This window comes from Trachinotus anak, unplaced genomic scaffold (genome assembly GCF_046630095.1).
Source record: "Trachinotus anak isolate AG129_WGS33_773 ecotype Australia unplaced genomic scaffold, CSIRO_AGI_Tana_v1 ptg000020l, whole genome shotgun sequence".
Classification (NCBI taxonomy): domain Eukaryota; kingdom Metazoa; phylum Chordata; class Actinopteri; order Carangiformes; family Carangidae; genus Trachinotus; species Trachinotus anak.
The window spans coordinates 7372141-7385352 of record NW_027273871.1 but is presented as its reverse complement, the minus strand read 5'-3'; the positions used below and the strand labels follow the sequence as shown (position 1 = coordinate 7385352).

The 13212-nt window shown below is 41.4% G+C and overlaps 1 protein-coding gene across 1 annotated transcript in view; it reads left to right on the top strand.

The window, feature by feature from the left end:
- wwc1 (WW and C2 domain containing 1) overlaps positions 1–13212 on the top strand; it is a 42372-nt gene that overhangs the window by 1673 nt on the left and 27487 nt on the right. Inside the window, exons 2-3 of the mRNA XM_071506046.1 lie at positions 12729–12838; positions 12987–13190. Coding sequence (XP_071362147.1) covers positions 12729–12838; positions 12987–13190 — 314 coding nt within the window. The remainder of the gene's footprint in view (positions 1–12728; positions 12839–12986; positions 13191–13212) is intronic.

Genomic DNA, 13212 nt, shown 5'->3' with positions numbered 1-13212 from the left:
TACATTTAGTTTAGTGTTATAGTGTTTCAGGGCAAAATTAAGATGCCAAATACATTGGCTTCAAGTATTTTTATGTATTTTATTGAATTAGATCCTTATTAGCTACTGTATTGTAACAGTGGCTGCTCTTCCTTGGCTTTCCATAAATTTATAATCAGTAATTTAATGACAGCAGATACATCAGTACACATCCATATCATTCATACCCACAATAAGACTCACAATGCACAATACAATAGCTCTAGTTGATAATTTGATAATAAGTAAGAAAAGAAAACTCTTCACAATTAAAATCTGCAAAGTCACAAATAAAATACAATAAAAGTGGAACAAAATAGCTCCTGTATTCACATCCAAGCTTCAAAATAACCCAAAAAACATAACAAACAAGAAAACACTGATAAACAAAAAAAGTCAGTGTTTTATAAAATTCCTAGTGTGGACAAAATACAATCTTAACATTTTTTAAAAACACATTGTACTATTTAAGATGTCAAGAAAAAATGTCAGAAAATAGTGAAAAATGCCTGTTATTATTTCCTACAGTCCGAGGTGCCGTCTTCACATCACTTCTTTAATCCAGCTAACTGCTCACAACTCCAAGATATTCAGTTTACTGTCATGTGTGACAAAGAAAGGCAACAAATCCTCACATTTGAGAAGCTGGAAGCAGCATTTTTGCATTTTGACATTTTTGCTTAAAGAAAATACTAAAACTATTTTAAGATTATCAGAGTAGTTGTTTTCTGCAATTTTCTGCTCAATGAATAATCGATTAGTTGACTAATCGCAGCATTCTATCACCCTGAAAGCCTCAAAGCTCCTTTTCCTCCTTGCTTCTCTCTCTGATCTCGATGCTTTTCTTTTCTACCTGTAGCTTTTCTAACAGATGGGACTGTTTTGCACGAGGTACAACAGTGAAGACTCAGGTTAAGTGGGAGTGATGGAGTGCAGAGTGGTGATGAGAGGAAATTTTAATGAGGACAGGAGCAGTAAACCCGCCCGCACAGATTATATCTGTGTTCAGAGCTGCAGTCGCTTCTTATTTGAAACAGAAATTTGACCTTGAAGGTGGGAGTCCTTCTCCTTTTGTGTTACATCAAGAAGATCTCGGCTGGTGATAAACAAGATGTTCCCTTTTCATAGTGTGCTCTGTGAGGCGAATTCTCATTAGCTTTGAAAGGGGAGATGAAGAATAAACAGGAGGGATGACTTCCACTCTTTAAATCACCGAGGAAGAAGCTTTTCATGTTCAAATTGATAGAATGGACAGTGAGTGGGAAGGTGGATGACAGAAGCAATGACTTTACCCTTAATAATTATCCTGGATTATACAATCCTTGGATGGTGGATCCAGGTGGGCGGGGCTTGGGGGATGGCTGAGAGCAGTGACTACTTTGTTGTGATATCACAAAGTTCCAGAAGTCCTGACGACTGGTTTTAAGGCTCAGTTTCTGAATACAGGCTGTGTGCATTTCTCTGTGGACTGAGGCTTTGATACTGTCACATTATTAATATAGACCTAGACCTGCTTTATAATCACAAACAGTCTACAACCTGTAGACTGGATGGACCTTTAAGAAATGATCAGTTTAGCAGTGTGAAATAAAAATACACTTCCAGATTTCATGTTGTCGAACATTTTTTTTGCCTTTATTTTTTGTCAGTTTTATGTCATCATCATTCAGTAATGCAGCTGTGAGCTGTGACTACTTTCAGTTTTGTTGTGGTGGTGCAATCGAGGACACGTCGATGGAAAACGTTGCATTCCTGAGCTGTGTAGTTGGAAATCAACCAAAGAAACAAGCATATGAAACCAAAGAAACAAACAGCATGCAAACGTTAACAATGGTAAAATGATGATGTAAATTGGTTGTGTAATATACCAACATTAATTCTTACAGCAAGTTTCAAGTCTCTATAAGTCACAGTGAAATGTATGGAAGTCAGTGGCTGCCTGGAAGGTTGAACATCATGGTGAAAAACACTCAGAGCACTTTATTAGAAACACCTGTACACTCATGCAGTTATCCAGTCACCCAATCATGTGGCAGCAGTGCAGTGCTCACAGACCCAGGTCAGGAGCATCTGTTCATGTTCACATCAAACATCAGCATGAGGACAAAATGTGATGGCAGTGACTGTGGCGTGATTGTTGGAGTCAAATGTGCTGCCATGCAACACATCCAACCTTGAGGTATATGGACTACAACAGCAGAGACCACATCAGGGTCCACTTCCTGTCACCAACAACAGAAACCTGAGGCTGCAGGCTACAGACTCACCAACACTGGACAGGTGAGGAGCTGCTCTGATGGATCTGGATTTCTGCTGACACAGCAGATGGTAGGATCCGGTCAGTGTCAGCTGCATGAATCCAGAGACCGAACCTGCCCTGTGTTGACAGTCCAGTTCACCATCTCCTAACTGCTGCTGATGCTCCGTGTCACAAAGCAGATGTTGTCTCAAACTGGTTTCATGAACGTGACAGTGAGACCCGTGAACTTCAGTGGCCTCTCCAGTCTCCAGACCTGGATCCAGGGGAACCCCTTTGGGATGTGGTACAACAGGAGATTGACACCTTGAATATGCAGATGACAGATCTGCAGAAATGATGTGATGCAGTCAGGTCAACATGGAGCAGAGTCTCAGAGGAAACATCTGTTGGATTCATGACATGAAGAACTGAGGAACCACCCAGTGTTAGTGAGGTGTTCCTGATAAAGTGCTCAAATTAGTTCAGTTGAAGTTTTTGGCAACCAGTTCTCCAACCTGAACAACGTTTTTTCACCCCTCTGAAACGACCTGGAGCAGTGCCTCCTGAAATAGCACCCCTATGGCAGCAGGTGTACCGGACCTTCGTCACCATGGTTACTATGATAACAGTCATGGCTTGGTTACGTTTAGGAAAAGATCATGATTTGGGTTAAAATAAGTGCTTCCTCAACATTAGAAGATCTTTGTTGTCATGGTTACAATGATAACAACAAGGTTAACTTTGTGGAACGGTCACAGCAAAAAAATATAACAATGGGTCATAATAACCTGCTGTGCAGATGACCTATGGGCTTGTTTCTCCTCTTTTTTTTCTTTCTCTCTAGCCTTTCAGATAATGCAGAGGTGGAGAAAACAATCTCACTACAAAGTCCATTTAGTAGCGTCTTGTGGCTTTCAATCATATAACATGCACTTCACAGAAGAAGTACTTCACATTTTTGCCATCTGGGTTCTTCAGCTTAAGGAAACCCTGTTTGAGGAGCTTAGATGTGTGAAAATCCCAGTCATCCCTTCAATACTGGATGACTGATTGGACACTGGTAAAAGACAGATCAGTTATTAAGACTGTGGTTCCAACAGTTTTCATGATTTAAACTGTTTTTTTTTCCTCAATCACAATAACAGGTTCATAGTTTATTTTGCCAACCGATTTGTTTCAAAATGAGATTGAATTGTTAAAATAGCTCAAATATAGAATTTTCAATTCTTTATTCTGAGAAAATGTAGAGATGATGGAGGAATTTGGTGCAGAATGTTTCACCTGGTTTGTGAAAAGAGGATAAACTGAACCATAAAAACTGATCAGGTGAAAATTGGACCTGAAAACCAGGGTTATCTTCTCCTTTGCTGTTTTTCTCCCAGGGTGCATCCTGCTTGCTTCCATCCCTGTAATTAGAAATCAAGTGTGGAGGTGTGAGTTACCCCCCCTCCCAATGCAGAAATTCATCAGTGTAATAGGCTTAGAGGGCCAAGCATGCAGCGTTACACCACACTGTCCCACTCATACTAAAACACAGTGAGAGGGGGGGCAGATTTTCATGAAGACTGGTTTTTCATCTTTACCAGTTACTTAAGACCCCTCGGACTTTGACACCAAATCCCTTTAATGGCTTATGTCTGGAATTCCGGAGGCTTGCGGCTTGTTTCTGTCTTTGCTGTGCGACAGTGTGAGTGAACACAGAATCTTTTCTTATTGCATCAGGTTCACTTTGTACTTTACATGTCTGACGCAGTGTGTGTAATTGATGCTGTTGTCTGGAGCAACAATGAATCGACTGTACAATAAGCTGCGGTTCCTCATCCATCAACACTACAAACAAACAGCCAATAGATGTGAGAGAGTCACAGTCATTATCTCAAACAATATTCCTCTGTCCTCAGCTGTGAAAGTTTCTCAGGGCCATTAACTCCAGTTTTTATAATTTCTTTCTTTACTTTACTTTTAATGACTACAATTAGGTGAGATTTGGGTTTATTTTTTAGGGTTGTGCTCAGGTAAAATGATTTTGATTAAGGTTAAACTGAGTTATTTATTTTGAGATTTTGGTCTTTTCTTGTGTACTTTGATATAAAAATCATCTCAGGTTGTATCCACAGTGACTGCAGATTTTGTGTTTATCTAATCAAAAAAACCTGTAGTATAAAAATGTGCAATTTTCTACTGAGGTAAGGACGTGTCATGATGTCAGAATTTGAATTTGTTCATTTAGATTTATACGTCTTACCCTGCTGTATGTCTGACAGTCTGAAGCATCTCTGAACGATATACAAAAAAAATCATATTGTAGTAATTTTGGCAAATCCTGCGATTGCGACATGAGTCATGATTTCAGATGGAGGTCATTTCATCAAAATCTAAAAATGATGATGATGTGAGGTTATTACAGGTTACGTTTCGGCGCACATTAGCAATGTACGTACGACTGCATCATCCTGAGCAGTTTGCCGCCTCAGAGACTTCCTATAGTCAGGAGAGGCGATGTCCTGTTTGGCTGCTGTCCCACACTCAGATATCTTTAACTTATATCGTGTATAACAGAAAAACTTCGTACACACAACACTTTTTGTTTTGAAATCTGTTTTTTATTTTATGTTTTTTCTTTTTTGGTTGTGCTTGATATTAGCTTTACTCTCAACAAGCGTGCTAGCAGGGTTGTTGTGTTGTAATGCTATGTATTTAGATATTATATATTATTTATTATTTTATTTATTTATCTCATTTTTTAAAATGTGTTTTCTTATTTATTTGTTTGTTCCTTTATCTCTGGAGAAGAATAAGTAGCAACACAAGGCTGCATTTATGGTCTGTTGTGACACATTTTACCTTTGATTTGAATATTGCACAGGTCATCTATCTGAACTTTCTTGAAAGATTATTTGATTATCAAAATTAGTTTGCTCATGTACCGGTAGCTGTTGTTGGTAGCGTGGCTGATTTGCTTTATTTGCATTCTGGTCAGGGTAGCTTCATGGCATCACTGTAAACTAACACTTTGATTTGTGATGTATGTATTTGGCTGCTGTGATGGACCTGCAGCCACCTCGGATTTCGTGATTGGTTATTGTGAACAAACACCTGCTGTGTTTTGCTGTGCGTGTTGCTGCTCATTGCTTATATAGATCATGGTGAAAGCTATAAAAAATGACGTTCATCGTCATTCTCTGGTTCCAGCTTCACTGTGAGGATTTGCTGCTCGTCTCCGCTTTGCATCATTGTAATCATTGTAATCTTTGGGCAAAACAGGACATTTGAAGATGTGACTCTGAGCTCTGGGCGACTGAAATTCACATCCACCACTAATTTGTGACTTTTTATAGACTGAAAATAATCGATATGTTGACAGTGTAAATAACTGTTGCTCAGTGAGATAAAACACACACCGCTGTGGCAGCAGTCTAAATGGTGGCAGGTGGAATGAAGACCTCTCCTCCTCTGGTTGTTTAACACTCAGACACTTAGAGGAAGTGAGAAGGAAGAAAGCTTTCCCAAACAAAGTCCTTAAAAAAACACACACACACACATTCCTGAAACACACAACGTGAAGGACCGAGCAGCGCACAGACTCGCCAGCCAAAGGCCTGATTCATCTGAAATCCCTTTCACTGCTTGCCAAGGTGCACAGGGTCAAAGTGCAGCGTGAGGCCCTGCAAACTGTTAACCAGGACCTGAGCAGAGACTGCCTGAAGCACAGCTGCAGTGTGGTTGGTTTTAATACATAACAGACCATCTAATAACTTATTTATTTGTGGCAGCTCTCAGAGAACATTCAGACAGATGCAGTAACAGGAACAGGTTTAGGACAATAGGACCTTGTTGTTCTTGTGTGGAGAATAAAAGCTCCTCTGCAGGTTGACAGTTCTTCTTCTATGAATTTGACCTGTTGTGATGGAATAGGAATAGGGACTGTACATCCAGCTGTGTGCTGCAACCACACATCTGTCTGGCTTTTCCACCTGTCACAGATACAAATGTGTCTCCTGGCATCTCCTTTGAAATGACCAGAGCCTCACTCCAGCGCCTGAGCAGGGGCGAGGAGGCAAAGACAGTTCCTGTTGTCATCCTAAAGCCTGCCTGAAGCGTCACAACTGGCTTTTTACAAACCGCATTTTGACGATACACGGTTTTAGATCTTGGTCAGTTTTAACTAAACATTTTAACGTTTAATAAGTGATTTTTGTCATCTGACATCTGGATCTGAAGTTATCAGAGAAAAAAGCTGAGAAAATGTCAGACAGCTCAGCCCCTCTGAGACGACCTGTGTCCACCAAACTGTGATGGAGAAGCACTGATTTGATTCAGTGTTTTTCCTGGTTCTAATCAGCTGGTCTGTTTGTTGAGGAGAGGAGGAGACCACTCCCACGGTCCCACGTGATTTCATGACATCGTTGATTTGATTGCGAGACCCCATAGTGGCAGAAATGACATATTTCGCATTTAAATTGGTAGTTCTTTGCAGGTTATTATAGTTTAACTTTCCCTCCGATATTTCCTCACTGTGGGTATTTCAGGTGATTGATGTGTATTGACTTCTGTTTGTTTTCGATCACAGCATCAGCAAAATCTTTCCTTTCTGCTCAGCCTCAGAAACATGGTCGTCTTTGGTATTTACAGAAGCTTTAGATTTCCTGCATCAGTCCTGTGAAAACCCTCCCGGTACAGGCTGTCTTTTAGGAATGAAGAAAGACAGCCAGCCTTATTTTGACATTGACAGCTTTGTGTGTGTGTGTGTGTGTGTGTGTGTGTGTGTGTGTGTGTGTGTATCCTGCCCAGGGCCCTCAGAGGAACAGTCACAGATATCCAGTGTTCTTTATTTGAATAGCTTATCCAGCTGTACAGGACATCCAGATTCCAGATTGCAGTGCTGATTTCGTGTAAAATTCTCAGTCACAGGCTTGTTTTTTTTTTCTTTCTTTCTTTTTTTTTAACACTCAAAATGAAACTTCTCTCTCGCTTCTGTTCTGAGGTGATCTGCTTTTTATTTCTCTAAAATCTTGATAAAGTATTACAAAAAAAAGGAAACTGCCCATTTTTAAATGAATAAGACATTCTGACTGAGTTATCCAGTCACATTTAAAGGTCCACATTTTACTCTCCTCCACTGCTTTATCTGAAGTGTTGATCTCCATCAGAAGATATATTTTGACATATTTTTATTTATATTGATATATTTTAAAAACCAATCTCAGTGTAGTTTTACATCTCCTCTCTCAGGCTTCTCTCTGGAGCTCTAAGGCTCAGTTTCTGAATACAGACTGTGTGCATTTCTCTGTGCACTGAGGCTTTGATACTTTCACAGTATTAATATAGAACCTAGACCTGCTTTATAATCAAAAAACACATGGACAGTTTCCTTTATACTGTATGGGACCTTTAAAATGTAGCTATGGGCTAATGCTAACTTAGCATATAAAGGTTTCTGTTGACGTTTACAAGGATTATTACATGAAAAAAAGCTGAACCAAAAGAGGAACAGAAGGAGGAAAAGCCAGTAAACTCAGGATGTTTCAGAGAAAGGTATCAGCCTCTGTGAGCCTTATAAATTCTTCAGAGTGCAATATCATCTGTCCACCCTTACAGTGACGTCAGGTGAGAGGAATGTTATCTGCCAGATAACACGCTGTCATTGGTACGAGAAGGGTAATGTGCAGACAGACTGAGGCAGATTTCTGCTGTCATTTCTCTTTATTTCTGATGAATTCACAGTTTATTCTTCAGTGCTTTGTTTAGGGAGTGTGTGTTTGTGTGTGTCATTGTTTCACTGTTGGACTTTGAGCAGCTATGAAATGTTGTTTGAAGCCTCATAACTGGACTTGAGGAATGTATACGCCGTTTCTCTGTGTTGCCGTCTGACTCACCGTTCAGCTATGCGGCCCGCCTCCCTGTGTGTTTGCACTCTGCCGCACACTTTGTTAGTTTGCATTAGAGTGCCAGGGCCCGGCCAGGCTATTTACCTTGGTATGTGAAACCTGTGGAGGTGTGTAATTGTGCGTGTGTGTGTGTTTGTGTGTGTGTCTACTCTGCTGCTTCGGCTGATATTGGGTTTTAAAGGCTGATATGGAGGCAGAACTTAATATCCTGCAAATCATTTTTTGATGCCAAAACATCACAAGTATTCAGTTTTAGCCTGAGATAAGCTTCTTAAAAAACGTGCAGACCAACATGTGACACTGAAACTGTGCTGAAACTCATACAGACATATTATCCAAATTCCAGAGATGTTTTTTTTTGTGTCAAATCACAAAAAGCAGCAAGTCTTCATGTTTAAGAGGCTGGAGCCACAGAATGGTTGACACCTTCAACTGAAAAATTATTTAAACAATTAATCTTTTATCAAAATAGTTCCATCAAACCTCTATAGATTGATATGATAATCAATTAATCATTTAAAGGTCCCATTTTTAAAACTTTATCTGTTTTTTTTTAAGTGTTTATATCCATAAGATGGTACATTTGTGATTTTAAGTTTGAGGTTTTAACAGAATCCAGAGTCCGGTAACAAGTCAACACACAACCACTGTCATGAGCCAGTGCAGTGAATGTAACCTGCTTTTGTTCCAGCAGGAGTCTGACAGAAATATTAGTGAAGCCAAAGACAATTAACCAAACATCCAACTCCGCCCCCATCAGTCAGGTGAATGTATTTAAATTGGTTTCATCTGTGTCCTTAGATGACACTGCAAACACCAATCAGACTGGGTCTCACTGAACATATTTACATAAGATATATGGATTCAAATTATTTCAGTGATGTGTGTGTTTGTGTGTTTGTGTACGTGGAGGAATTAGAGGCACATTGTAAAGTACTTTGGTGTAAAAAGAAGTGTTTAATAAAGGGCAGTTTATTAAGTGTGTTTCTCTACATCCAGGTCTGGTTTATTAAAGCTTGACTGGGAGTAGAATTAGATGTTTATTATTATTATTATTATTATTATTATTATTATCATTATCAACTACCACCATGTGTGCACCTAATATTTCATCTTATATACACTATGTCTATTAAGTCTTATGATCACAATGTCTTCTATGTCACTTTCTGTTTGTCACTTTTCTTTTATCATTTTTTCACACAAAAAAATTAAATAAAAGAACCAATCTTAAAAAATGCTTTGGGTTCTTTATAATTTAGAACCGTTCCAGGTTAAAACTGAACAGCTCTGGGTTCAGGACCCTAGGTAAAAAAAAAATACATGGTGATAAGGTCAAGGACACTGGAAAAGCACGAGGCCATAATTGTCAGTTGCCACAATTTTTGTCGCTTTTTTCATTTAATTTAATTTATTTTTAATTTTTTTCCTGAAGTTTGTACCTGTGTTGGACAGTGACTTTGGAGACGGACAGGAAGTGTGGGGAGAGAGTTCAGGAGAATGAGATGGAGGTGGTCCGGTCCACGTTTTGTCCATTATACCTGTTCCCAGTGTGTAAGAGCTCCCACAGCCATCGCAGGCCGTTTGAGCACTGAAGCATGTGAGAACCGCTACAAGTGGCTTTGAAATGACTGACAGTGAAATGGAGGCTGGGCCGCCGCCGCCAGCTGGTCCTCCGCTCAGAGGGGAAACTGTGACAGAGAGCGACGAGTTGAGGTCAGCGACTCCCCCCGGCCCGGCGATTAGAGGACAGGATTTAGTGGGTGAGCGGGGAGAGGAATCAAATAATGGGATGTGGACACCCGGCCAGCCAACCAGCCGGCTTTTTCTGGGATCAGCGGTTGGCAGAAACCTCCCTGTGTCTTTCCTGAGCTAAATTTAGAGCAGAGCCGAGGGGATCTTCTCCGGGCCCCTTTCATTATTCATCCCCTGAAAAAGGACCCAGTTCAGTTTCTCTGCTCAGCAGTGAGCCGCTGCTGTTTGTGTGTGTCTGCAGTCACGAAACACAAGAGGCAGTAGAGAAGAGTCTCACTTGTTACTCTGCTGTTGTTGTCTGTCATGATTTCATCGATGAGTGGTGGCTGTCTGTAAGTTTGTTGGTATGTTCATCCCATGTGATGTTGGAGACACTGGTCATAGGGACCTGGACAAAGTTTACAGGAATAAAAATACTTAGTTACCAGTCAGGCCGGGTCTTGGTTGGACTTTAAAAGAAAAAATCACCAACATTGACACCTCATTTTAATTAGCATGGGGTTCTGATACCGGTTCCTTTTTGGATCTAGATCCATGAAGCTCCACAGCCAGTGAATCCCTCATTGAATCTTTCATTCACCTTCTCTGTTTACTCTGCTTCTACTCTCTGTGACACTACAAGCAGAGAAAAATACACTGATGATGTATTTAAACATGTGATAACTGAGTGACGCTGAACATCAACATAGAGAGCTGCAGGGATGATGTGTTTCTGTCAGCCAACCCTTCATCATGACTGCATCATCACCTGGTTCCCTCCACAAACAGCCAATAGGATTTCTCTGCTGTGTTTTGGATGATTACAGAAAATCAGAAACAGTTTCTGATCCTGACAGGTTTAGTTCAGCAGGATCATCTTCACTAATGACTCCACTTTATGATATTTGAAGCGTAAACACAATCAGCAGCAGTAAAAAGCTCATGTTAGGCTATAAACCAATGACACCACGGTCACATGACTTCACCCTCACCACCACTAAACTTCAGCTTGTAGTTTGATTCAGCTCTGAGCTCTGAGACCTGATTTCAGTCATCTAGTCATCTCATTCCTGCAGCACTAGTCAATGAAACAACTGCAAAATGCAGTATTTACAGAAGGAGCTTCATGATGTAGGAACAAGTCCTTTGTTTAAATATTTATCTGCTGTAAAACCTGTGAAAGTAAGAGCTCATGTTATTTTTGAAAATGAAGGACAAGTGTTTGGCCTCGGCCTCCAGCCGGTGTTACGCTGTGTTCTGTGACCTGCAGCAGCAACAATGAGCTCAGGTAACATGCAGTGTGGTGTGCAAAACATCAGAGATTTATTTAGCTGATATTCACTGAACGATAAAGTACAATTCATATTATTTTCACTGTGTTGTTGTAGCACAGTGAGGGCAAGGTTAATGAAGGTCACAGAACGTGTATGTATAAGTATCAATTCCTGAAGTCATCTCACTTGTTCCTTCATTTCATGTTGATTTTCACTGCCGTTGCATTAAAAACTAAACAACATCATTAAAAATCCAGGTGGGTTTCATCAAAACAAAATACGAATGTGTTTGATTTTACCTTCGCGGCTGCAGGGCGGTCGGCTGCTGTTAGGCCGCCGCAGGGCCGTGGGTTGCCCCAGAAACCTCCAGGCGATGCGTCAGCGCTGCTTGTGGAATGCCACGGGCTGGTTTCCTCCTATTGTGGCCAGCCAGAGGGACCCCCCACCCCCTCACCCCAACCCCTTTTCTGCTTATCCCCCCTCTGAGGTGAATAGAGGACTCAGTAAAACACCAGGCCTCCCACCCCCACCCCACACACACAGTTCCACCCAACCTCCTCCTCCTCCTCCTGAAGCAGCTCTCAGACGAACACAGTGAGCCGGGATAGATCCATCTTTTAGACCTGCCTCTGACCAGATTAATGTGGGTCAGACTAGTTTTACTACACAATTATTACTTGTAGTAGAAGTTGGAGGTGAAAAAAAGCAAATTCACTTTACTTCCTTATGTAACTTACAGATAGTGTAGCTATATATTGATTTGTACAAGGTTCATTTAAGTCCGTCACAGACTTTCTTGGTTCCCAGTAGCTGTGACTGATAAATCGTATTATTCACACAGGGTTTTCTAAGTGCAGCGTCTGAGACAAATGAACTGGAAAAAAAATGGAGGCCTGGATTGATGGGCCATGCAGTCACACCATTTGGCCAATCAGATGAATTCCCAGGTACCTTCAGGGTAATTAGTGTCAGTTTGGTACGATGGTAGAGGAAGGCAGGAGCTGTAAATGCACATTTTACATTTGTTTATTTATCACAAGTCATCTCAATATTTAATAATTATATCACACATCGCAGATATTCTTCATATTATGCGGCCCTCGTCCCCGCTCAGTGGCTCTTAATCTTTAGGATGATCTAGTGCCACCATGAAGTGTCTCCTTCTCTCTTACTTACTCACTCACACACACGCTCACACATACACACACACACCTTAAATACCTAATCAAACCTGAGCTTGTGGGTGCAGAGGTTTCAAATGAGACTCACGTCACAGATACCAGCTCCACTTTGGTTCCTCGTATCAGAACATTACACACTTCTGTTGCATCTGTGGTTGGAACAGTTGCACCTTCCTTTTAGGAAAACATCAACTTGACAGCTGTGAGTTTCACAAGCAGTGGTTTCAGTCGTCCTTGCTGGATAATGATTGTGGCTCTTTAACGTGTGCATACATATGTTCCCGGTAGGTGTAATGCACACATAATATGGTGCTGACAGTTGAGAAGATATTTCTGTCTCCTGCTGGTCTCTGTGGTGGATTCTGATTCTGTTTTCTGGTTCCGTCTCCTTCAGGCAGACGAAGCCTCTGACGTTTGCCGACTGTATCGGGGATGAGCTGCCGGTCGGCTGGGAGGAGGCGTACGACCCCGTCGTTGGAGCTTACTATGTCGACCACAACACCAGTGAGTTCACTGTCTACTGGTCTTACAGTCCTGATACATGCTGAGTCATGTTTGAAGGCATTTGAATTTGGACACAGATGTGCAACATACACACACATCTACTGATGTAAATAAAAACACTGTGAATCCTCTTCTCTGTCTCCTCCAGAGAGCACCCAGCTGGAGGACCCGCGGGCTCAGTGGCAGCGGGAGCAGGAGTCCATGCTGCGGGACTACCTGGCCGTGGCCCGGGACGCCCTCAGTGCACAGAAGGAGATCTACCAGGTGAAGGAGCAGAGGCTGCGACTGGCGCAGCAGGAGTACCGGCAGCTCAACGACGCGTGGAGGGACAAGTCGACGTCGCAGACCAGCTGTGAGTACTGGAGCTGGAGAGG